This window comes from Chelmon rostratus, chromosome 20, assembly GCF_017976325.1.
Source record: "Chelmon rostratus isolate fCheRos1 chromosome 20, fCheRos1.pri, whole genome shotgun sequence".
In the NCBI taxonomy this organism is placed as follows: domain Eukaryota; kingdom Metazoa; phylum Chordata; class Actinopteri; order Chaetodontiformes; family Chaetodontidae; genus Chelmon; species Chelmon rostratus.
The window spans coordinates 7,423,244-7,448,892 of record NC_055677.1 but is presented as its reverse complement, the minus strand read 5'-3'; the positions used below and the strand labels follow the sequence as shown (position 1 = coordinate 7,448,892).

The window sequence follows — 25,649 nt, the reverse complement described above, 5'->3', positions numbered from 1 at the left end:
GCTCTGGCTAGCTAGGGGTTCGTACGAACAGATGTTCCGCATAAAATACAGTAAATGCGCATTATTTATGAAATGCGTCGTATTAAACGGCACTGATTTAATAGCCATAGAAGATAACCAGTGTGTCAGCAGTGATTCTCAAGACAGCGATCAGTCTTTAGTAGCGAATGTTATTTTTTATTATATTTTAAGTTTACCTCAGCTAGCTGGCAAGCTAACTTAAGCTTGTTTCCCAGCTAGCCAAAAGTGAAACAGGAATTGGAGCTACATGATTGCACGCTCGTGGGCTTTTTCTGTAACTGAATCGAGGTATGTTTTTTGTCATTATTATCAACATGGCAGCGACAGTTGAATATGTAGTGTCAAATATTCTGTCACTATTGTTAATTTCCTGTATTGTGGTTATATTAACAGTTAAGCTAATTTTACACTTACTGTATATTATAAAAACGTAGTAGCGGGTGTTACACTAAATTCTCCTACCGAGCTTGAAATTTCAGGTATAATGCCACGGTTTAATTTTTTAAAACCATCACGTACTGCATGTCTATAAAACCTGCTCCCTCGCAGTATGTAGATAGGGTCAAATTTTTTGTTAGCTGATAGCCAAATATTGTTAGCATACAATATTTAGACACAACAAACTTTAACCATAAACTTCATTGTACAGGCCTGTCTGTACAGCTCTGACACCTCACTTGACATTATTTGTTTGACCCTTTGGTGTTTTTTCATGTTGTTAATCCTCTTGTGTCTAGTGATTGTGGCAACAGCTAAAAATTCTTAATGAGAATTTATTTTAACCCCAGTTTTCATCCCATAGGGTGTGTTTTTAATCGTTCATTCAGTGATGTTTCACATTCTGCTTTTTAGGTACTAACTCTATTACAAGAGGTAAACATGGGTGCCTCCTGGCTTTAGCAGCAGCTTGACCCTCGTCATCATGGACTCCTGAATTCTTGACGCTTCAGCGACTCATCAGGTCGCTTGTGGCTGTTTTGGACCAGAGGTCACCGTTCAGCCTCCGACCTGTCTGACCTCCCACGCAGAGGGAGCGGTTGGGCATAGATGGGGAGCAGTTGCTGTCACGCTGAGAGTCCCTGTGGTAGTGCGGAGGAAAGAAGTGGTTTGCTGAAAGATGAGTCGAAGGCCACGGTGCCCAGAGGCGAAGCAGTTGTGGTGGGCACTTGTGGTCCTGAAGGAGATAATGTCATAAGGTGAGATAACCATTTCAGTAGTGCTTCCCTTTTTTGGAGTTTTGAGACCTTTAGCTTCATTTTAACCTCAGCACTGTGCATGTCACTACATGATCTGGTGACAGTGTTTCCTTATGCAGACTTCCAGGGAAAAATCATCAGGTTATTTTAAACCTGTTACTCAGCAGCGGGTTACACCCTTAAAGGTATTTTCATTCCATAGATACGCAGTAGAGAGAAGAGAAAACCTTTAATGTCCCAGATGGACAGTTTGGCTCAAAGACAGCAGCCAACAAATAAATAAAAAATAAAATAAGAAAACAAATGAAAATGATAAATACAGAAAAATACAGCGGTGGTAGGCAAAAGAAACCATTGATACCAAAAATCGTTCTAAGATCATTTAAGAGATCTTTATGTGACCTTATGGTCCACAGTCACAAATTTTCCCACTAAGGTTTGGTTTTCAGATCATAGCAAATGTCAGAATTGACTCAGTGAAAGCAGTAAAGGCCACTTTCCACAGAGACTTTTCAACATCAAAATGAACTTCTTAAGGAAGCTTAAACCTTTGTTGTTCTGTCGATCTGTGGAAGTATTGTGTCAAAACATTGGTTTTGACTCAGGCAAACATGTTATCTCTCCTGGCAGAAAGTTGACAAAAATGTGAGATCTTAAAAAAAAAATACCATTAAAGATGTGACCCGCTGCTGGGCAACAAGCAGAAAAAATAATGTTTTGGTGAGAAGATTAGATGGTGTGCGTAGGATGTGTTATATGACCAAATCACAGAGTGCTGAGGTCGCCAACCGGGCTAGGGGACTTTCCAAGCTCTTAAAGGGTTTCAGGAAGAGTTTCTTTGTCATTTCACACACAAGTAGTTACTGCAAAGAGAGTAAATTAAGTTTTTTTTTTTTCCCACCTCCCCCACACCTACAATACAGAAAGAACCTTGAAACATCACATATCAACTTGGGGTCCCTGGTCATGAAAAAGGTTATTACTCATGATAGAAAAGCTCTAACTGAGTTGGGGAGTTAATTTCGTCTTTTTTTGTGGTATGATGTCTCATTGCTCATCCTCTCTGTGTTATGTCCCTCAGGATCACGCCTGATGAGGCTAATATAAAGGTGGAGGTAAAGGCTGAGACTGTGCAGATGAAGCATGGTCCTGAGGTTGGAGAGACAGAGCCCAATAAGACTCAGGAGAATGGACCCTTGCAGGAGATGGTCACACAAACAAAGCCTTCTCCCAGGACGGGGTCTGAACTCAAAGAAAACTCCACCAGAGCACAAAATGAGGACGCAAAGGACCGTCCTGCAGACAGTGGACAAGCTGAACTTCTGCAAAGCACTTTAACCTCCCTGCAGAAAGAACACGCCACAACTGATTGGGAAGTTTTTACTGCAACAAACGCGGCACCAGAAGAAGAAAATCCAGCCTCAGCGCAGGACAAAGTCCCCGATAGCACCTCACTACCGGCCGAGGCAGTTTGCCCTGAAAACCATACAGACACAAACACAACAAGAGAGCACACAACGTTGTCCGCCGATGATAATGATGAAGAAGCAGCCTCCAAGGTCCCTATTGACAATGCTGTAGCCGAGCCATCGGGGGAGTGTTCTCACAATAATGAAGTGTTATCTGTGCCAAACACCCAGCTCGCTGCAGCAGCTTGTCAGTTGCCGTCCATCTCTGTGGTCAGTCAGGAGATCAACAAAGAGTCTCTGAGCTGGTGAGTCACATGACAAACTGTAAACTCTCTGTTGTGGTTTTTGGTTAGAAAAATGCATCAACATATCATGAGGTGGAATTGGAATGTGTTTCCAGATGTGATGGTTGGGTAGCAAGTTAAAAATGAGGCGTTGGAGGGATGATTAAAACATAGGAAAGCAGAAATAAACATTTCTACTATAACACTTTTAGACTTTTTCTGGTGAATTACTTCATAATTTTACCTCTTTAGTTCACTTAAACATATTGCAAAATTCCTGTTGACATGGCTTCATTTTGAGTCAAAAACATCAGGAACCAAGTGATTTTTCAGAACTAAAAAGATTCCATTGAGTACAAACATAAAGGAAAGTCTTCTGGCTGTAACTGTAGTAACAGTATTTTTACCATTCTGTGTGCAACATATGATATACAGGTATACAATATCATATGACATGACTTGATTCATCAAGTATTAAATACACTGGGCTGAATTAACTCTGTAAACACACATCAATACAATATTACAGGAATATACAGCGATAAAAGATTGTATCCATATCACCTAACCTGCTCCTGAACAATCAGTATTGTGCATTATTGTGCATACTGTGTAGAAATGACCATCTCTCTCCTGTCATCCTGTCTCTAGTGCTGCGGCACAGGATCCAGAGCATGAAAGCTCTGCAGCGTGGAAGGAGGCCGGTCCTGAAGTCATAAAAAGCCACGATGTCTCTGAGTCTTCTTCTGGATCAGAGCCCACGGGACCCAACCACAGTGGTGAGGAGCGAGACTCCACCAACTATGTCGGGGAGCCAGAGACCTCAGCTCTGGCAGAAGCCGGCGAGAGGTCAGTGGGTTCAGAGTTAGCGATATCAAAACAAGGCACTTGTTTACATAAACTGTGTACTTGTGTTTTTGATAGCCTTCCTGTGACCACTAGGGGGCATATAGACACCACCAGCTTGTTACATTAGCAAAATGATATTCAGACTCCTATAGATATTTTCTACAGTATTTGTGCACCTAAATAAGTATCACATGGTATAAAATGTCATCTAAGTGGCACATTTAGAACTTTTAGCCATTAAGGACATAAAAAGTAAAGTCATATATAAAGCAGGAAGAGTCAGAAAGATCAATTCTCTCTCTGCAGCTCAAAGTCCGATCAGGATGCAAAGCCAAGTCTTGAGTGTGCAGCTACGAGCTCGAAGGAGGTCAACACCTCAGAGAGCGTCAAACAGGATATTGGGGAGGAAGTTATGCTGAAAGGACAGGACGAAGATGGAGATGCTCCCAAAGCGGAGGAGAACAATGAGACGGAGGAGGGGGCGGAGGCCGAGACTCAGGCCGGGAAAGATGGTGAGATTCAGGAGGTCGCTGGAAATGAGGAGCAGCTGACAGTGAGCTCATCCGCTGGTTTAAAGGCTGATGAGATATCTGTCACGGAGAAGGAAGGCTCTGCTGAAGATGGCCTGGGGAACAGGTTTGTAATGATCCATTTTTTTAGGCCCTTCATCGAGCGAATTGGGTTTTAACGCCGCACATCACGCGTTATTTCATCTGTTGAAAGATTGAGTTGCAACACAGGAAGGCACTGTTTAGAAACTGTGTGGCGATGTAGACTAAGCACAACGTGTTTAGTCTTCAGATTTGAAAGATTTTACACATCGTCATCATCATCCCTGGAGACATGGTTAAAAAGTGCATGTGCTGTTGCTGCAGAGTAACCACAAAGAATACACAGCTGTCTAGTGAAAGTGAAATGGGATTTAGGTACAAAAACATGAGAAAATACTGATTATGCAGAGATTTGGGTATTTTTTATCCAAGATAAGCCAACAAATAATTATTTTCATTGTATTGTGAGTAAAAGGATAAGGTTGGTGTTATTCTCTCTATATTTTTTATTGTCAACAAATTCCATAAAACCACCTAAACCAACAGTGTTTGTGGCACTCAGCCCCAAACCCACTCCTTCCTACTGAATACCTAACTCTTTAAACACAGGTTACAGGCGTACAGTATATTTTCATTGTTTTTTTGTTTTTTTTTTAGAAAAGCTGTTCTTAGCAAACATTACTCAAGTAGGAGTAAAAAAAAAAGTGCATTCATTGGGGTCTATTTTCAGCTGCAGATTCATACCAATTTGGTGCGGTAGTGGGTATTTACAGCAGCAGGACAGAGTGTGCGGGATTGACTCAGAATAAACTACAGTGCCCATCATCACCCAGTGAAACGGTGTGTTTTTAATAGTTTTGGACAACAATGGAGATCCATGGCACTGGAATAAGATCTGTCAGCCATTGGATACTCTAGTTGTTAGCAGGATTTCTCTTCTTTTTTTAGCATTTGTTGACAATAAGGAAAGGATCAATCATTTATAATTTCTATATATTTTTTTTCTTCTAGCGAGGAAGACTTGTACAGAGGAGTCGATGAGCTGCCAGCATCACAAGAGAATAAAGCAGGACCACCGCCTGTGTTAGAAACTGCAGGTCAGTACATCCAAATCACACATCAGAGAGTTGAAACAACACTGCTTGTGTTTTGTCCTGTAAAATATAGACACCAGTCTTTTAGTTTTGTCCATGATGTCCTCTTACTGTCCTCTCTTACTCAGTTTTGAAGGTGGAGGACAGATGCAGTTTGGCCCCGGCGATGGACATTCTGTCTTACAGTGAGAGAGAGTGGAAAGGAAATACTGCCAAAAGTGCTCTCATTAGAAAGGTCGGTGTGCCTGTGGATCGTGGGGAGACATGTTTCCCATTAAAGCCAGTTGTTGTTTTTCATGTTTAATGGCTAAGAGTCTTCCTGCGGTGTCCCTGTGTGCTGCTGCAGGGTTATAAAGAGATGTCCCAGAGGTTTGGCGGCTTGAGGAGAGTGAGGGGGGACAACTACTGTGCCCTCAGAGCAACGCTGTTCCAGGTGCTCTCCCACAGCACCCAGCTGCCCCTGTGGCTGCAGGAGGACGACGTTTCTGTGGTAAACAATCGCTCACTTCACGAGAGACTAAGCGTGAAGTTGGCTAAGCGTTACGCTCTCGTTACATAGAGAATTACAATAATAATAATGTAGATTTAACACCGAAAATCTGAATAATTTCTCAAATAATGTGTGGATGTCAGAGAGTGTTAACAGTGAGACTTAGCCAAGGTTCTTATTCCTAGCCGTTGATTGTCCATTGTGCCGATTGAAATTTTGCCACCAGATTTTTTCACTTGTCGCCATAGACTGTATAAATCATAGACACGGTCTCCATGACATCACCAACAGGTTTCTGAAGAGCCTCTGTAAAGCTCATGTGCTCGTCATGAATCAACTTAGTTTGCCTTGGAACACTCATTTATTACTGTAGTTAGCTAGTTAGCAATGCTAATGATTGTAGCAAGCATTAGAGCATCTTATCACGGTTTAATTAATTCCTCTACCTGTTTGCAATTGTGTTTTTGGCTTTGGAAAGACTACAAAAGGTCATCATCCTCCAAACTCTTCGAACGCCTCTTCACCATTAGCTTGACAGACCTGCTGTGCATAGCTGTGGTTGCTAAGCTATGATTGGACAATCGCTGTTTGAGGGAGGGGTTTAAGAAATGGTTAATTACACATGACCATTAGAGCACAGAAAAGATAACATGAGAAAAGCCACAAAACAAGACAAAATCCAGAAGAGTGCCTGTTCTGACACTGGTGTTCTAATAATGTCCGAGCTTCAGCTCCTTTGAACATCCTAGCATCTTCATTCTGTGTGTTTACAGCTGCCGAAGCAGCTAGAGGCCCAGGAAGGTCTGATAAGTCAGTGGACATTTCCTGGAGAATGCTTGCAGGGAGATGGGACCGGAGATGCCACCCTGCAGCTAAAAGGCTACATGGAGCTCCTCCAGAATAAGGTACTGGCTGCAGATCTGCTCAGAAACAGAGGGAAAGTATTTTAAAGACACATAGCGAGAAAACCGCAGCACTATATTTATGCCATCCGTGGACACTGAGGGTATTGATACTCATCCGCAGAGCTTTTAGATGTGATTGCTTCCATATGTTAAAGGGAGGCAGTCTTCTAAATGCTGCACAGCTCCGTCTCTCAGGGCTTTTTTTTTTTTCTGTAGGTCATTAACACACAACCTTGTAACGCTTTAAAGGATTTTGAAGGATAGATGAACCCTCAGCCTCAAAGAAACTGCTTCAACAGTTAAAACCACAGTTCCTCTTTATTGTAACAGTATGAGGCCCCAGCCAGCATTTACTGTCAGTCACCGCCGCTGCTAGCTTGTGAGGAATTCTGGTGTTTACTGCACACACATTTTTTTTTTAATGGCAGACCTCTGTTGCTGAGCTGTGTGCTGGTTTTCTGCCTGACATTATGCATCCCATATAGCTGCACTCGGAGTAAACTGCGTTATTCTGGTCTGTGCTGGTTCCATAAATATGACTTTTCATATGCACTAATGTATATGTGTATGCAGGGAATGGGACCAAAACACTTTGCAATAGCCCTTCTGTAAATACCAGCGCTCCAAAACAGATTTTTTTCCATGATTTTTTTTAGGCCCATACTTTGAATTCTCATGTTTGATAAAACAGCCCCAGGAACTAAAGTGAAGAATTAAATAACTACGCCTCCCTGTTTTATATTCCTGTTTGCGTTTCCACTGCAAAGGACTGACAAGATTTACAAAAAAAATGATGTGTTTGTTGTCGTTCTTTAACAGAATCACTGTGTTGTTCTTTGGTTTTTGCTGGATGGTGATTTAAAAGAGATGTGCAGAGGTGTAAGGACTGAACGCACTGATGTGCATGTCTCAATTAGCAAATGCTGAAGCATCTTTCATTAATGGCTGGTCAGGGTAAATAATTTAGATCACTGTGACACTAGTCTTGGGCGTCCACCTTGAAACTGTGCTGCTTGGTTGAAAATGTGTGTGAAGCATCCACGCTCTTTGCTGCAGCCTCCATATTTGTGGCATTGTTGTCACCACAAGCTCATTGGTTCTGCTGATATTGAGCTTCGGGTGATTGTTGTTGCATCATGTGATGAAGCTCTCTATCAGTCCTCTGTACACTGGAAAAAGTTGTCTTCAAGTGAAGACAGCGTGTTTCTCACTGGGAATTATTCAATAGAATCACACACATCAAGATAGAGATAAGTTCCATTGACCAAAGATACGCTGAATACCTTTTATTAAATTCCTTCAAAGTCTTCACTTCTTATTTCATGAGTCTGGACAGACATGGAGGTAAACTCCAGGCATAAAACTGCCGGGCGGTAATTCTAGTTTGCCAGTGGTGTTTTCCTGTATTTGGCACACTAGTATGTCATCATGGTGGGGCTTAATGACGGTATTGTCACCCAGTTGATTAGTCTATGCTTTGCTCCAAACGAAGAAACCTTCCAACCACAGGCCAGATCACCATCAGTCTTTGTGTGGATATACAGGGTTCCCGAAAGTATGATTTCTAATTGACTGGACCAAAAGACTGGACCATATTCATTGTATCCATATGACAGACCTGTCTGTAACCATTAAGCCAAAATGGCAACTTTACACACAGGATACCTTGTAATTTCAGGCAGATTTTAATGAAATTTGCTGAATGGATCCATGTAGGGCTGCAGCTAATGATTATTTTTATCATCTGTGCATTTGCTGATTTTGTCCTTGACTGATTGATTGGACTGTAAAATGTCAAAGTATTAAAAGTGTCCAGCGTAATTTTCAGAAGCTTGAAGGTGACATCTTAACTTTGCAGCACAGAACCCAAAGATACTAAACTACGATTATTGATGTGCAATATGACGGCATGTATCATGTGACGATAGAAGAACGTCTCTCATTTCATTTCATGCTCTATCGGTTATTTTGTTGTGTCACATTTCGCACTCTCTACGGCAGTATTTTGCTTCATTTGCACGACGCTTTGTGTTCTTCCACTCGGATGCAGGCAGGAAATTTGCATGAAGGCAACACAAACAAACGTGGAGGAGTGAACGTCACACAGTACGTAGTCATTCGGACCAGGAAAAGAAGCTCATACCTAAAAGAGGCGCTGCAGACTGAAGCATCGCTTCCATGGAGATGGAATGAGGTCACATTTGGCCTTTTTCCTTGAAAAATAGCATGTCGGATAAATCAATTATAGAATAGTTGCTGAATCATTCTCTTATTTGACTAATCTATGAATAGATTTTTTCAGCTCTACATCAGCTCTCTCAGAGAAAGTTGATTCAAATGACCTCATGGCTGCAACTACTTCTTTTCTTACCTTTCATCATTCAGCAATCAGTCGATTTTCATTCATTGATTAATGATTTAGGCTAGAAAATGTCAAAAATAACGAGAAATTCTTGTCACACAGTTTAAAATGATCTCTTCAAATTGCTTATTTTGTCTGACGGTGACAATTTACAGTTGAAGTAAACAGGAAAACTGCAGCAAATCCTCCCGTTTGCAAATAAAACCTGCAGATGTTTGGCATTTGTGCTTGATAAATGACTGGAGCGATTACATGCAGAAGAGCTGTTGATTCAGTTCATCGGTTTGCTTCCAGTGGCGGGCGGCAGTGGACTGCTCCTCCACGGTGGAGCGGCAGCAGCTGTGCGAGCGAGTGTTCCGGGGAGGAGAAGAGGAGCTGGGGCTGCTGGAGGCGCTCAAGCTGCTGATGCTGGGCAGGGCGGCGGAGCTGCACCGCTGCATGCAGGCCGGCGGAGACGTCCCGCTCTTCTGCTGGCTGCTGTTCGCTCGCGACTCGTCCGACTGCCCGCGCTCCTTCCTCTCCAACCACCTCAGCCACGTGGGCCTCAGCGCCGGGCTGGAGCAGGTCAGAGACTCCTCTTTTTATTTGTCGATCAGCAAACCGCAGATCCACTTGAACGGGCATTTAAAGACCCGCTGAACGTTTTACTGGCTGCATACAGCAGTTTCCTGGCAGGTAGGGAGCATTTATGTGAACCTTTTATGGAAAATGACACTTACAAGAAAGTAGCTGCTGGGATTTTCTTGCACTTTTGAATCCAGCAGTAAATTGTTGCTGAATAAACCGCTGTCACACTTGGTAACAAACAAAAAAACAGCAACTAACTTCAGATGTCTTGATGGGGCGTGTAACGTTCTCGTCATCTGAAAGCTGAACAGTAAAACATGTCGGCACTTGTGCTGTTTTCTCTGTTATCGAGCTGTGGTGTCTTGCGCCATCAGCCTTGGGGGTGAGATGGTTTCAGGGAGAACAAGGTGTTGAGTGGTTTAATTGTTATTTTCACTCTTTTAATTGAAGCTTTAACAGGTACCGTTTCCATAAAGAAACCCCACCCATAAATATCATGTGCTTGAGCAGCTGATTGTGCTGTTTTGGGAAGTGTGCATTCTCTTACTGTGCAATTATCTCCGTGCTTTGTGCATTTTGTGCAGGTGGAGATGTTCCTGCTGGGCTACGCCTTGCAGTGCACCATTCAAGTTTACAGACTGTACAAGGCCGACACAGAGGAGTTTGTCACCTACTACCCAGACGACCATAAGGACGACTGGCCAACCGTGTGCCTCGTCACGGAGGACGATCGCCACTACAATGTGCCAGTTGTAGAAGCTGTGGAACACAGGGAGCTCGACTCGAGCTGATCGCCGCTGCAGAGAAATCTCCTGCCATACGAACAAAACACTCCTCAGGTGCATCAAGATTAATAGATTTACGCCAATTAAAGGAAGTGTTAGACATTTTGGAAAATATGCTTTCATGCTGAGAGATGGATGAGACGATGGATGCCACTGATGTCTGTCCGTTAGCTACAGCTTGCAGCTAGTTAGCTTAGCACAAAGACTGGAAACAGCTAGCTCTGAGGAAACGTAATAAAATCTGCCTCCTGGCCCCTCTAAGGCTCATTAATTAACATGTTTTATCACATTTTTTTCAACTGAACAAACACAAAAGTGTAAAAATTTTCATCATTAAACAAGATAAAGTGTGTTCATTAGTCAGCTTAAGAAGTACTGGTAGGTGGACTTCATTACCTTGGGACAGAGCCAGGCTAGCTGTTTCCCTCTGTTTCCAGTCTTTATGCCAAGCTAAGCTAACTGGCTGCTGGTGTTAGCTTCATAGTTAGCATACAGACATGGGAGGGGTATCAATCCTAAGGACAGCACATAAGCATACGAGCCAAAATGTCTATTCCTTTAAAAAATATGCTGATTTGAGACCCTGTACAAGATGTGGTTTACACACGTTTGTACACACTGTACTGTATAGAGTTTTCTATTTGGGTGTGTGTACATATATGTGCATCTGATGTTGCAGGATCATCTCAGTTAGGTCAGAATTAGTTTCCCAATGGAGCTGCCAACGGCGCCAAAACGATCGGTTGGTGTTTACACTGGAGTTTCGGCACTTTGATTTGTGTATTTAATTTATTCTTTTTCATTACGTCAAAAAAATGCATTTTTAAATTAAGAACAAGAGAAACGATTGAATTCGTCCGTGAAAGCGTTTGATGATTTATCAGGTTTAACAACAGCTCACACCAGACGACGATCGGGGGATTAATCGCAGCCTGTGTGTCGGAGGATTTGTCGTGGTCTGTGTGTGCATGTTTGCAACTCTCTGTGTGTGTGTGTGTGTGTCAGACTCAGTGCGTAACATGTTGCCTTTAACCAAGCTGTTCTGAGGATAGAAGTGTGCCAATGTTGCTGCAAATACTGGAAACGGTCCCAACCACCAACCACTGGATTCAGTAGTAAATGCTCGCTTGGTCCTCCGTGTTGCCTTAGAAATAATGCACAATAAGAATGAATGTTGGTCATTAGTGATAAGAGGCCATTTCCTTGCCCTAATTCTTAAATAAGAGCAGGTGAAGGTGATGTGTTAACAGTAAAATATTGCTTTTGCCATTTGCAGGAATGTTCTTGCACTGTCAGATGTTTGGATGGCGTTTAGATCAAATGAAAGAACAATTTTTGTATAAGTTTTTTTTTTGCTTTGATTTTATCAACTTGATACTTTGAATTTTCCTTATTTAATGAGAACTATGAACATGATTTTGAACTGATGACATTTCAGAAGTACGCTAGAGAAATTGAGTCTGTTTGGTGTCTCAGACTCCATCAGTAAAACGTGGTTGAATACAATGGATTTGTACGCGCCATACCTGAGTGGTGTCGACTGTTTTTTCAAATCACGCCCAATAAGTTTATCTAGAGTTCTGTTATAGAGTAAGAACAGGAGCTCTAACTGGGGTCAAACGTGTAACTTCAGTATGCCGGATAACATACTGTACATTTGTTTCGTCTGTCAGTGACTTCTTGTTCATGCATGGCTCATAACATCAAAATCATTTCCTTATTTGGTGTAATAACATGCTTTATGTTCAACTCAGTGTTTTGTCACCTGCACAGAATGTGCAAAACTGGTTTGCGTCAAAGAGAAGAGGTTAGCACGTCAGTCCTTTAATACGTATTTGGTTATTTAAAGGAAAAATAATGTAATAATATTTTACAGATACAGCAGTGGGGGTCAAACAATGAGGACTATTATAATGAGGGCCAAAACAAAACACAAGGGTTAATAATAAAGCAATTTATTTGCCAAATAAGAATGCCTATACAGTATATACAGTACATACGACAGTCTGAATACTACCAGGAAAATGCTTGGCAAAACAAAAGTAGATGGACTCCCAGACTGCATGGAAAGTGAACAATCATAACTGTATTCTGTAACACACGCAATGATATAACGAGGGATTCCTGACCCCCCTGGGCAATTAAATATACACATTGCATTACCTATATAAAACAACAATAATCTGTACACCATTGTATGTAAAATACGATTGCACAACCCAACAAGTCCCACAACATGTCTATATTTGAATTCAAGCAAGGCCTTGCTGCTTAATCTTGATAAAATAACATAAAATAATGAACTCTGTATTTTGGCAACTCCACTACCACTCGACAGATGTTTCTCGCTGCAGAGGAGGAAAAGTTCTCCTGTGTCGTTTTCCCTTGTTTACCAGTAGACACATGAAAGTGGTTAATACACCCGCTGATGTGATGATGCAAAAACTATGAGAACTGTTGAAAAGGTCGGAAGACAAAAGGTATTTACACTGATGAATGAACACTTGGAGGTGCATGGCTTTCTTTACAGTGTGCGTTTTAAATGGTGTGTGTGGGTCCACGTGAAGAAGACCTCGTCACTCTTTATTCAAAGTCTGTCGGGAGAACCTCTGAAACCAAACCATACTCAGGTCCTCGCTCCGCTCCAGCACTGTAACACTCGGCGGTCTCCTCTTCAGCAAAGTTCCAGGTGGAGGTCGGCTTTACCTTTCCTCCTGCTGTCAAAGAGTTCACTCCTGTTCCTCCTCCTCCTCCTGGAGCTCCTCGATGGCGTCCATCTGAGTCCTGGAGCACACCTCGCTCATCGGGGCGGAGTCCTCGCCCTCCACCACCAGCTCGTTGGACATCTCGTTGTTTTTCTGCGGAGACGGCAATAAAAACCAGGGAATGCTTGGAAGTCATTGAGAAAAGGAGACCCGGTGCTGCCAAAAACTGCAGCTGATGCCGCTGTTGTGCTAATCTAACACTTGATAAGCTGCAAAAAGAAAGACGGCAGTATAACTGAGTAATCCAGGCCTCACGTGAAGATGGAAGTATTTAGGAGCATGCAGAGCCTGTTGCACCTGATCACCTCATTAGGTTATGCTTCTGGTTATTTGCACCAGCTCATTACACACTGGCTGTGATTGCAGTAAATTTTTACTTAGAATAATATGCATTTGAAGAGATTGAGAAAGGTGTGGCTGCTCTTTGGGCTCTTAACGAACAAGAAAGATTAAAAAAAATATAATATATATAAAAGTCATGTAGTTCTAAATAGAGTAAATTGTGTATTGCTGTGTGCAAATCTTCCTTCAATTAGTGAGCAATATACAACATGCAAGAATGTTTAATAACTCTTGGTATTAAAGGAATAGTTTGACATTTTGGGAGGCCAACTTTCTTGCTGTGAATTAGATGAGAAGGTCGATAAGACATCTGTCCGCTAAATATAAAGCTACAACCAGCAGCCAGTTAGCACAAAGACTGGATAAATAGGCCTATCTAAAGTTCACTAATTATACCTTGCTTAATCCATAACCAGCCAGGCTCTTAACAAGTCACAATGTTTGGTTGCGTTTAATCCCTACAAAACCTAAATTGTAGAGATGACAAACGAGATATAATGAGTTAATTAGTGAGCTTTACAGGTGCTGGTAAGCAGGTGTGCTTTGGTGGCCTGGAGGTAAAAGGTGCTGACCAAGAACCGCGATGTTCCTTCTCGCCCCTCATTTGTTGCCATCTTTCTCATGTATATAATACAGTAAAGACATGAAAGTCCAGTGAGACAACGACTGGCACAGGAAGTAAAAACAGCTCTACTGTACAAACTGCGTGATGGCGCTATCAATGGATAGCGATCATAATAAATTGGGGGGCACGCCCGTGTGAAAATGGCTGCTGGCAGGACTTGCAGCACGGAACAAGGTGTGTACTTTCATGTTTGCAATGACCTCAACCCAGGTGCTCTCACCTGTTGTCGATAAACATAGCACGCCGCTATGGCAACCATTGTCGACTCTCCTATGAAACCGGCCAGGAGGGATCCAACCCCGAGTGTGGCCCCGTGAACCCTGAAAAACAAAAGGATTGTGTGAAGTTTCAGCTGCTGCTGCCTTTTATCCAAACTTATTCAACAGTTTTTGAGGCGTAGATATGAAGCCTCCTGTCGTTTGACCTTTTCAGGGATAAAAAGAATATAAAAACACAGAATAGTGAAAAAAATAAGGCAGCCTGAGTAACAGGGCTGACCTTTGTGACCCTGACAGTGATCTCTGAAGTGTTGACTTACCCCATATAAGGCAGCACAACCAGACTGGTGATGAGGACAATGATGCGGAGAACCGAGCTGGGGGCCAGCACAAAGGTCTTTTTCAGGGTCATGAGCCATCCAGTCAAATGAGCCCGAACAGTCACTGCAAACACACACACACACACACACAAAGTGGAAACATCACCCCACTGGTCCAAGCTACGCCCCGGGTTAAAGCCACAGCAGGAAGGAAAATCCAGCTGGACGCTGATGCTGAAAAACATCTAATCAGAAGTCTTACCTGGCAGAGGAAAGAAGGAGAAAATTCGGAGCGGGACCACACACAGCTCGGCGAAAGCGTACTCCACTCCAATGACATCAACCAGGATCTTCTCGGACACATGAGGAGTCCAAAACACCACAAAGCAAAGCTGCACACAAAACCAACAAAGGCAAATTCATTTTTGCGTCCGCTGCACCACAATAGAGTTGCCAGCACGCCTCATTAGATTTCATTAGTTCATTAACTGAAGGGCTTTCAGATTGAACGTGGGCCTTTGAAGCTCGCATAACACAAGCGAGCGAGCGAACGCGTGACAGACAATGTTATTGTTTCTAGAAGCAGCTGCCGAGGCACGTGCAGCGTGACCAAAGCATCTCAGAGCTATTACTGTATTAGAAGCACATTAGGGCGTGTTGAACATCGTGAACCTGTCTGATCTGAGCATGAATTATACATCAATTTGTTTAAAATTGTATAAAGACGGTTTGTCTGAACTCCAAACTTAGAACAAGCGCTGCGGGCCTAGAGATCCATGAAAGGGGTTTTTCTGGTTCCTCTCTGACTACACTGTTGCTAACTCAGTCACGCACACTCTGTTATCTCAGCTGTGAGTGAAAAACAATCAGTGCATCATCTGTGTCATATCTGGCTCTCGGCTGGCCCTCGTCCTGCCTTCCTTCTGTTAAGACCTCGTTTGTGTAAAGACCCGGATCCTGGATCCTGCTGATAAAAACACTGCTGGCATCTGCGTGAGGAGGTGAGACAGCCGTTCTAATTTCCTTTAAATTAAACAGTTCCTCATTTGAATGCCGTTCAATCCGCTGCAATCGATATCTCTCTTATTGTTACTGACTCTCCACCAGTTGGGCAGCTTTGCTGATGAGCTGGACATGCTGTTGTCTTCAGCTCCTTCCCCACAATGTGTAAGCAGGCCCAGGCAACCCCGAAACCGAGCCTGAACCCGTCTCAAGTTGAAACCTGCAGGCTGGTCTCACGACCATCTTTGCAAACTTCTACTCCGTCAGCAGCCTCTGACACTGTTAGTCAGCAAATCATCCTGTCCACCCTGCCTGAACTCTCGACCAGTCTGTTTTGAATCCTACCTCCAGGCTTCAACGTGGCTTGGCTCAGTAAAAGAGTCCAAGCATCACTTCCTGTCCACTGGGATACCACAAAGTTCAGTACTTGGTCCCCTTTTCTTTCCCAATATTTGTCTGTCTGTTCATTAAATGACTCCTCATGGAATTATTCAGAGATCATCAACATTATCCAAACATAAACCTCCCATAAATCGCTTCAGGAGATATCCCATAATTGAAAATACAAAAAATATACAAATACACAGACACAGGCTCCAAAGCACAGAAAAACTACATCTGCATCCATTAGTGCATCCAACACTGCACATTTGATCCAGTTCATAAACCAACAGTCTGCAATTCATGTAGAATAAAGTGAATAATTTATCTAATTGATCATTTATTTGTATTTTAGTTTTCATCATATGTTCTTTTCTTCTTCTATCCCATGATTCAAAAGATATTCACACAATGCAAACACATTATTTAATTAAAGCTCCACTCAGTGCCGATCAAATCCAAAGCAGGAAAATGAATTCTTTTTAAAATAAAACATCTTAACTGTGCACACAATGATGTCGGACTTTCCTGCAAAATATATGTGTTTAAGTTCTCAACTTTGGCTTTTAACAGATTTCTTCTTAACTCGAGTATCCAGCTCAGCGTCGCCTCACTCTCACCAACAGACCCTGCATCCTGAAGACCAGCTAACATTCCCTGAGCATGTTGCATCTGTCACTCGGCCACGTCTTGTTGTACTATAGAACATCTGAATGATCAGGTCCTGTCTGACTGAGCAAGCCTCTCAGCTTTTGTGCACACTGCTCATCTCTGGCAGGCCAGCCAGCATGCACAGTGAAACATCTGCAAACACACACACACACACACACACACACATCTGGACTTCACCGACCCAAACACACCTCGTCACTCCACTTCTCATGACTGTGGCTCCCTGTGGCTGCTCCCATTCAACTCGTGTCATTAATGCTTATCTACAACCCTGATCGCAAAACATAAAACAGAATGTGATAATTTGTTGATCTTTTTTGACACATACTCAATCAAAGACAGCACAAAGACAATGTATTTAATATTTTACCTCATCAATTCCAACTTTTGTGAATTTGATGCAGCGACACGTTTCAAACAAGTTGGCACAGGAGCAACTAAAGACTGGGAAAGGTGTGGAACGCTCCAAAAACACCTGTTTGGATTAGTCCACAGGTAAACAGGTTGATTGGTAACAGGTGATAGCATCATGATTGGGTATGAAAGGAGCATCCTGGAAAGGCTCAGTCGCTCACAAGCGAGGATGGAGTGAGGTTCACCACTTTGTGGACACATGATCGGATAAAAGGTGTTACTACATGGGCCACAAGCACAGAAGCCACCAAGCTGAACTCCCACATTCAGGTTTACGAGCCTTCTCCTTCACTGCATCAAAAACCTTGAGTCAAACTCTTCTCCTGTCCGTTCCCTCGGTGATGGAACAAGTCACTGAACTCAAACCTATCAGCAGAATCGCTGTCTTCAAAAATCTTCACCTTCTCTTCTGCAAGTACTTACTCATCTAATGTGCTTCTCTATTTACGTCCCAGCCTTGTGACACATGTGTCAGGTGGAACGTGGAACTGAGTGTTGCCGCATTTATTCTCTGAGCCTTCTACTTGATCTACTGTGGCCTGGACTGCACCTCGTTTGTTTGGACCAAGGCGTCTGCGAAATGAATAAATGTGAAATTATTTCACGCTGCCGACACTGAGTCATACTTATGCTGAGAGAGAATAAGGTTAGGAGAAAGGACGGCGCGCCACAAGCGCTACAATATTGTGAGTAATCGGATCGAAACATGGCCCGGAGTACCTCCATAAACATCTCACCATCTCACTGTTTTTACAGATTTACATGTGTAGTAGGAATTGATGAATTGTGCACAAGCCTTTGATGTGGTTTTGTGGTTTTTGATCCTGTGAACCAAAATATGGGAACAGGTTACAGTAAATGATGATTTCATGTGGTATTACCTTACCAGCTATCATTATTTTAGCAAGATGGAGGCACATAATAACTAATTTGTGTGGCTCAAGCGAAGCCGCCGTCTCCCCTGACTCAGCTGTGGTTTCTCTAAACAAGGTGACACATCCACGCTCGCTGCCTCGCCATCCTGAACACGGCCTGTTTTCGTAAAACCGGACTTATCTGTTACAGAACTCGCTGCTCCTCTCCCGAATGCACTTCCTCCTCTGCTGTTTTCCATTCTGCCGTCTCTCCTTCATGTGCAGTCAGAACAAGCCCTGGCATGAGGGCTGTCAGCTTGTGTTTTCCACACCGCCACAGGCCATACCTATGTGCCTGTTGTGCTGTGTGGCGCGCACACACACACACACACACATACACACATATGCACACACCCTCACGTACATGTTTACAGCTCTGGGATTCCACATCTGGTGTGCCATTCTCCTCCTCCTCCTCCTCCTCCTTCTTCTCCTCCCAAAGAGACCCAACCTTGGCCACAAACTTCCTGTTTTTCTTATTCGGGCTGTTAAGACAACTAACTGGGGCAAAGGCTCCTTTTCACTCAACAGAAATTCACTCTGCATCATTGCATTAACGTTGAGTCCAAGGCTAATGCGATCAGAGAGCCTGGACAGTCGTACAGCGCTCCTGCTGTTCTGCAGCCATAATGATCTGAAGTTTGCTGAGGAACAAAAACTCATACATAATAAAACTGCAGCCCTCGTCGCTGAGCAGAGAAGTTCACCTGCGAGGGGCTTTTGGAATGTGTGAACTGTTACCTTTTATGTGCATGCCTGTTTTATTAAGCTCTTAAAGACTGGGTGGGAGGGGGACACAAAAGCTCCTTAGCCTCTTCACAAATTCCACCCTAATGTGTCTCTCTCTGTGCAACCCGAAACCACAACAGGACGGCAAAGGAAAAGTACATTCAGTACGCCTGCGACCGTGAACCCCCATCACTGAACATGCAAAATCAGCCCTGAATGTGCCCTTTTTTTTTAATTTTTTTTTTAAAAACTCCCAAATTTTGGCTTGGTTTCTGAGAGAACGGGGTGAGAGGTTAGCGAGTGGAAAACCTTTGACAGCGCTGCCTGTAGCGCGCTTTCAAAAACTATGTCAAACATGTTTCTGCATAACCCTGGGCTGGTTATGTCAGTGCTGGGGCTGAATCCTGACCGGCACACGCTGTCTTCCAGCCTGTGGTACGGCGGGATTACAAAACGGTAAACACAGCGCAGGTGCTGTGTTTCGGGGAAAACATTCTGCGTGTTGCTGATGTGTTTTTACCTTTTTTTATCTTTTGTGGCACAGAATCGGCATGTGCACAACACAGATTTACCCCCTCCCCTCCCAAAAAAGAAAGCTGTAATGTTGTGTTTGTTGCCAAAACATGTGCGTGTGTGCAGTATCATTAAGCATTTCTGAAAGAAAATGACGTGCTTTGGATATGAGGCTGCTGTAACGCACCATGGTGGGACAACTGACACCTACTGTGGGAGATGTCGAGTGTCAGTGAAGGACACCCCAGGCTGTAAACTAATACTCTGCCAGAGTAGGAGTGACTATAAAGAGAGTGAACACTGGAACATCATGCTAGCTGTATCAATTGTCAAGGTGTGTGAATAACACGGTGTCTCAATTACAGCAGGGCCTAAAAAGAAACTGGTTTGTTTTCCTATTTCTGTAAACCTCATCAGGGCTGCAGCTTTTTACTAAATTGTTTGTCCATCAGAACATCAGCTTCCCACAGATCATGTCTTCAAACGGCTTATTTTGTCTGACCAATGGTCCAAAGATATTAGATTTTTAATCAACTTTATGACGACATGCAAATCGTCACATTTGAGACGCTAGAGCCAAAAAAAGTTTGGCAGATTTGCTCGATAACAGACCGTGAATTATCAGAATTGCTGCCGATTCAAGCTCTGTTTGAGCTCTAAGCCTCGTTAACTTTTCATCAGAAATTCCAGCCAGAAGTTGAGGATTGTTTCCACACAGGCCATGAAAACAAACCGCCAGCCACACCTTCCCTCTGAGCTAATTAATGCCACATTCTTAAGAGCATAAACAGTGAAATGATGCGAGCGAAAACATTTTTCCTCCTCATCTTACCGTGAGCGATAGAGCCAGGCAGCAGAATGTAAACTTTTTAATGTGTGACTTGGTGACGGGGCTGCCAGCGTTCATCTTGTTGCTGGGATTGTTCTGTAGGCAAGAGAGCAGCATTAGTGGCATAAACAAACCCGCCGACAATACACTGTTCCCACTGCAGCAAACACTGGTAGGGGGAGTCTGGAATACCTTGTCAAAGGCAGGATACACTGCTCTCAGTTCAGTCAACCAGCCGTAGGGCATGTGACCCACAGGGTATGTGGCTGTGAGGACAGCCACGGCCTGGAATGACAAAGACACGACAGCTATAAGTCATCGGCACGCCACCGCTCTAATGCTGAAAATACCGCGCGCAGCACACACACGGCTAAATTAATGACAGCTGTCCAACAACAGTGGACACGGAGGCAACACGTGTGTCTCTCACTTTCCCAGCTGCGTGCGGTCTTTCACAAGTTTATGATTGGATAGCAGCCTTGAGCTTGTTATTGTGTCCCAAACAACAACGGGCAGCGTCAGGCTTTACGCAGGAACAGTAGGGCCATGTAGGAATGTTTTCACTCGGTGTAATCATGCCCTGAGTTTCACATGAACATGGTGAATCACCCAAACCACTGGCAGCCAGTGTTGTCAATGATTTCCAGTTCATTCTGGTAAACAGCTTTGTATTGTCTCTAGTAGTTAGGGTCTCTGTAAGCCAGAAAGCTCCAGAGGGAGTTTGTTAGCATCTGGCATTTCATCCGCAATAACTTGAGGGAAATTTAGTCCACTGGCTTCACATAGCTGTAAAGTCCTTCTTAATGACACCTTTTATTGAACAATATAATTATACTGGCTTTACTAATAAGACATTTGTGGCAGCTTTATTAAAAACATCCAACTTAAATGTAAAATAAATAGAATTCTTCTCAATCGTACATGACAGTCACTATGAGGGACAGCTTTCTAGTTCGGATATGTTCGGTGAATTAAACTCCTGATACACCCACCTCTGTCGCATCAGAGGTCCCCTTGAGGTCGCGAGACACAAAGAGGTTGACGATGGGTCGGCTGATGCGCTGAGTGGCCAGGATGAGGGCCAGGGGCCACCAGAAACTCAGCATCTTTTTGATAGTGGCATCGCCCTGCGGGGATCAACAAATCGCTCTCATTTTAAAGGAAAGACACACTTACTTTTATGAACTATTCACATTCTGCTTTTTTCCCCCTTTGACAAAGACTAAACAGCTTAGCAATAAAAAGGCAGCACTCACCCCCACGTCAAGTCCACTAGAGTCTGGGATGTTGTCGTGAATGTTGCAGTAGTAACCCAGACCCACGATGCTGAAACGGACCAAGGCACCCATGTACAGGGAAAGGATCGGGATGAGTAGAGGCTCCACGCACTCCAGGTTACTGTGGAGGAGAATGGCCACGAACACAATCTGCAGGAGAAGGACAGCGGCGAGAAAACACCAGAAATCACAGACTGAGCTCCTCAAACGTAGCCTCTCGGTTCAAACAAAAGGAAGGAAATTACCTGGGCCACAACATCGGAGATGGAGGCTGAGCCTACTATGACGCTGTACTTGTGCTTGAGAAGTATCCCTGCATGAATCCACGCCTGCAAAACACAACAAAGGACAGAGATGCTATGCCAAGATGGACACCGAGCTTTAAAGTAAAAAGAAAAGCTCTATCGCAGCCGGATGACAGGCGGAGACTTTAAAGAAGGGGACACACCATCACTCGAGACCAGCATGGGCGGAGGATTAAAAACCAAGCATTTGTAGGTCAGCTGCATTTATATCCATGCATGCACGATAAAATCTCTGGTTTCTCCTGCAGGACAATACTGCTATACTGCACACTCACCATTGCATCCAGCAAAGGGAACGCAGCCAGGTATAGGAAGGCCTTTCTTGTCTTGTGCCCCACAGATTCATCCACATGGTGGAGCTTGTTAATGATGTAGTATCCTAAATCTGTGTAGGCTGCAGAAAAAGAAGAAAAAGGGGAAACCACAGATGAGCAGGGGTTAAAGATCATTCCTTCCCTGTTTTGACTGTGACTCCGAGATTGAAAGAAAGCTCTGAGGGCGCTAAAACAATCAAACTTCAGGTCCGCCACAAAAACCAAAATCTAACTTTTACAGGATGCGGTTTAAGCGCAGCATGTCATCACGTGTGCACAAACAACCCTTAAACACACACCTATCAAGATGTGCAGGACGAACGCGATGGCCCCGGCCGTCACCATGCAGAACACCGCCTTCCTCCGGTCCCTCTTGCTGTTGACAAACACCAAGCCCACATTTTTGAAGTCGCTCATGGGTCCAGTGAAGAACTTCATCAGGGAGTAGGCCAGGCCGTAGCTGGCCAGCATTTCAACTGCATCCTCTTTGACTGTGGCTATGCCCCTGTTGAGGGCCTGGAAGAGATGTGAGGGGTAGGGGTGGGGGTGGGGAATGAAACAGCACACAAGGGGAAGTTCAGTATGACAGCGTGACCGGCCCACATGACTATGACTTAGTCTAACTTTATCTCTGACCAGATGGGACTGCGACCACCGCAGCCCTTCACTGTCTGGCAGTAATTTAATAGTGGATATCACCATGTGACAGGACAGGAAACACCCACAACACATCCCAGGATTATTTCCATTCAGTTCCACCTGAAGAACAGCTACTACTGCTGCTGCTGCCCTTTTCCTTTGCAGGGCTGTGTGCTATTTATACCAGCTAACAGAGCCATTACATAATCTTAATCCTAACATCTCCAAGCCTCAATGTGTTTTTTTTTACTCTCACACTATCTGCTCGTTGTCTCCTGGGAGAGGGCAGCCACCACATCACTCATAAAGCCGAGACAGCACAGGAAATATCTAAGTAAGAAAATATGGCGATGAAGGAAAAACACCCCCCCTCCCAAAAAAAAAAAAAAAAAAAAAATGCCGGGTACATGATCCGCCATCATCTCCAAAACAGGCCCTGAATCAGATTTAGTGATTAATCAGAAGACAAACAAATCACAGGCACGTAGAGAGGTGCTGGTCTAGGACAGGCTGGAGGATAAAAGCCCGCAGCAGCTCCATGGATTTCATGCCAGAAGTGACAAAAACACCTCATCGGTATAAACAAGGGGCCTTTCTCTGCGTGAGGTCCCTCTGCCTAAATAATGTATAGAAAAACCTAATGGATACCTTCACAGCGGCTCGGCTAAGCTAGCTCTAGCTACAGCACAAGACAGCCGCCTTTAGGCGACGAAACGGTCTGGAAACACTCAGTGTCGGAGCGGAGAGACGCTGTTTTTCTGGACATCAAAAACTGATGCTCACACACTGAAACACATTTCTCCCAGAGGCGGAATAAAGAGCGTCAAAAAAAGAAAGAAAGAAAGCCGTTAGCCGCGGCTAGCGAAAGCCAAGCCGCGGTCTTAAGCTTTTCCGTTATTACGGCGAAAGCCAGCGAGCCAGGCGCAAACGTTACCTGTTCTCCGAGGTCGATGGCAACATTGGTGATAGCCAAAGGCACCAGAAAGCGGATGAGGGGCCAGTAAGGACTGAGAGATGGAAACTCCACCATGGTACGAGCCGGGGTGACAGAGCGAGGGCATCTGCCTCGGTCTTAATTGATTGAAAAGAAAATCAAAGAGTTGCGGCTAGAAGGCGGTGGGAGCACCTGTATTTCTAGCGAGAACGAGAGGTTAAAGTGCGGCAGCGGCGGGCGCCGGGGCGCTCCTGTAGCGGCGGCGCTTCGCAATGCTTCGATGCTGCTGAGCGGAGGCGAAGGTCAACGGAAATTTCAGACCGGCGCATCTTCCTCCCAAATCATCATCAAGGGGGTGGGGGGAAACGCAAGGTGACATCAAACTGCGCCGAATTTGAGCGAGGAGGCGTCCCGCGGTGTCGCCGGTGGAGGTTTACATGAAAGCGCTAATCTGGAACTGGTCGGATTAGTTCTGTCGCTCCGCATTTGACTGCGCCTGTGCTACGCAGTCCGGTTGTTGTCGACCCTCCCCGGGGCTGGAACCAACTGCTGGCCGCACGTGGGCCAGGCATCCCGGCCGTGACATCATCACCGAGTCCAAACCTGGCTTTCATTATCGCCGCCTGTACACACACAACACACACCGTCCTCACAATGCGTGTTTACAATAAAGCTGGCCGAGGGCACCTAGAAATAGCATTAATCTGGTTTGGCTTTGCGTCCGCTGACATGATGAATAAACATACACGCATTTTTTAGGAGACTATTATTTCTGTATGTACAAACCACCAAATTCTAGGAAAATTGAACTGGAATCTGGTACAAAGATGCTCCACTGAAACATTAGGCTGCTGGATGTACATTGTGAGAATACCTCCACAAACGTTAATGTTACACATGTATTTTCACGCAGGAAAATAGCTTGGTCCCATACAAGTTTTTATATTTTCACTGTACACCTCCTTTGAGGACAGAAAGGATACACAGGGTAAACAGACAAACCCTGACATGGACATATCTTGGGAAATACTGGCCCCTGGTGGACAAAGCAGGAAAAATAGTTCCAAAACAAGTCTATTTTTACAAATTGTATTGCTTTTTAATGCAAATGCTGAACAAAATGAGTTGATTTCTCCTCAACTGTACTGAGTATCTTCGCGTCACGGATGTATTTGATTTAATTCTGTGATAAAATCTCAGCTCTGGCAGACAGATGTATGAAAGAATGTGCCTGAACACTGATTAACACACAAAAAAGACCCAAAGATTACTAAAATACTGGAATTTTGTGCTGTTCTTTTAACTTAATATATTGTGCTGAATATAGAGATTGCATGAATTAGCTCATACATGCAATTACTTGTTTTTATACAATGTGTCTCATTGCAAATGAGTGTGCACGTCAGAAGAACAGTCATGCTAATACGGACAATTTTTAGACTAATCAATTGAAAATTCCTCATTATTTAGCCTATACTCAACATGGGAGGACAAAAACTCTCAAAGAAGATGCTCATTAATGGGGAGCTCAATGGAAAAATCAAATGTTTTACTTGTCAGAAACTGATTTAATGTGAAATATATATGTACACATATAAATTGGAAATTGTGTGGATGCTGTGCAGTCTTTTTTTGAGCGTAAATGTTCATTTTTGACCTTGGAAACCAATGTTTTTTTTGGTCAAATGTTTCTTTTTCTTTTAGCCATTAAAGTCAGACTTGAAATGCACATTGTCACACAGGTATGCTGTGAAACATACTGCTGCTGCAGTGTAAAGAGCTGTGAGTAAAGTCTGCACTGTGAGTAATGTTCAGTCAAAACACATAGTTGTTTGTGTCTCTGCTGGTGCCTGAGGGAGGTTCTGTAGTGATTTTAACAGTTGACTCAGCCTTTTACTAGCAGACATGCCTTTCCTTGGCAGATGTTTACCGAAGAGCCCGTT

At 43.8% G+C, this 25,649-nt stretch overlaps 2 protein-coding genes across 2 annotated transcripts; one reads left to right on the top strand and one right to left on the bottom strand.

The window, feature by feature from the left end:
* LOC121623740 lies at window positions 1-12,516 on the top strand. Its single transcript, XM_041961162.1, has 11 exons — window positions 1-309; window positions 874-1,217; window positions 2,299-2,931; window positions 3,562-3,759; window positions 4,066-4,395; window positions 5,322-5,407; window positions 5,533-5,639; window positions 5,751-5,894; window positions 6,668-6,799; window positions 9,456-9,725; window positions 10,313-12,516. Exons 2-11 carry the CDS (start codon window positions 1,069-1,071, stop codon window positions 10,517-10,519), a joined length of 2,256 nt encoding a protein of 751 aa, XP_041817096.1. The 5' UTR covers window positions 1-309; window positions 874-1,068; the 3' UTR covers window positions 10,520-12,516.
* Window positions 12,435-24,220, bottom strand: ankha (ANKH inorganic pyrophosphate transport regulator a). Its single transcript, XM_041961163.1, has 12 exons — window positions 23,707-24,220; window positions 22,433-22,649; window positions 22,095-22,213; window positions 21,760-21,843; window positions 21,494-21,664; window positions 21,230-21,364; window positions 20,430-20,522; window positions 20,241-20,333; window positions 15,046-15,175; window positions 14,784-14,907; window positions 14,466-14,565; window positions 12,435-13,371 (listed from the first exon to the last, which is right to left on the bottom strand). Exons 1-12 carry the CDS (start codon window positions 23,800-23,802, stop codon window positions 13,243-13,245), a joined length of 1,491 nt encoding a protein of 496 aa, XP_041817097.1. The 5' UTR covers window positions 23,803-24,220; the 3' UTR covers window positions 12,435-13,242.
* Window positions 24,221-25,649: the final 1,429 nt, after the last annotated feature.

Bases quoted from the DNA above. Each gene is read 5' to 3' on its own strand.
- LOC121623740 (XM_041961162.1), top strand. From the start codon at position 1,069: ATGGGGAGCAGTTGCTGTCACGCTGAGAGTCCCTGTGGTAGTGCGGAG. The intron at 5,895-6,667 runs GTAAACAATCGC...GTGTGTTTACAG, and splicing joins AGGAGGACGACGTTTCTGTG to CTGCCGAAGCAGCTAGAGGC. The intron at 6,800-9,455 runs GTACTGGCTGCA...GTTTGCTTCCAG, and splicing joins TGGAGCTCCTCCAGAATAAG to TGGCGGGCGGCAGTGGACTG.
- ankha (XM_041961163.1), bottom strand. From the start codon at position 23,802: ATGGTGGAGTTTCCATCTCTCAGTCCTTACTGGCCCCTCATCCGCTTT. The intron at 21,665-21,759 runs GTAATTTCCTTC...CTTCTCCTGCAG, and splicing joins TCTCCGATGTTGTGGCCCAG to ATTGTGTTCGTGGCCATTCT. The intron at 21,365-21,493 runs GTGAGTGCTGCC...TGATCCCCGCAG, and splicing joins CTAGTGGACTTGACGTGGGG to GGCGATGCCACTATCAAAAA.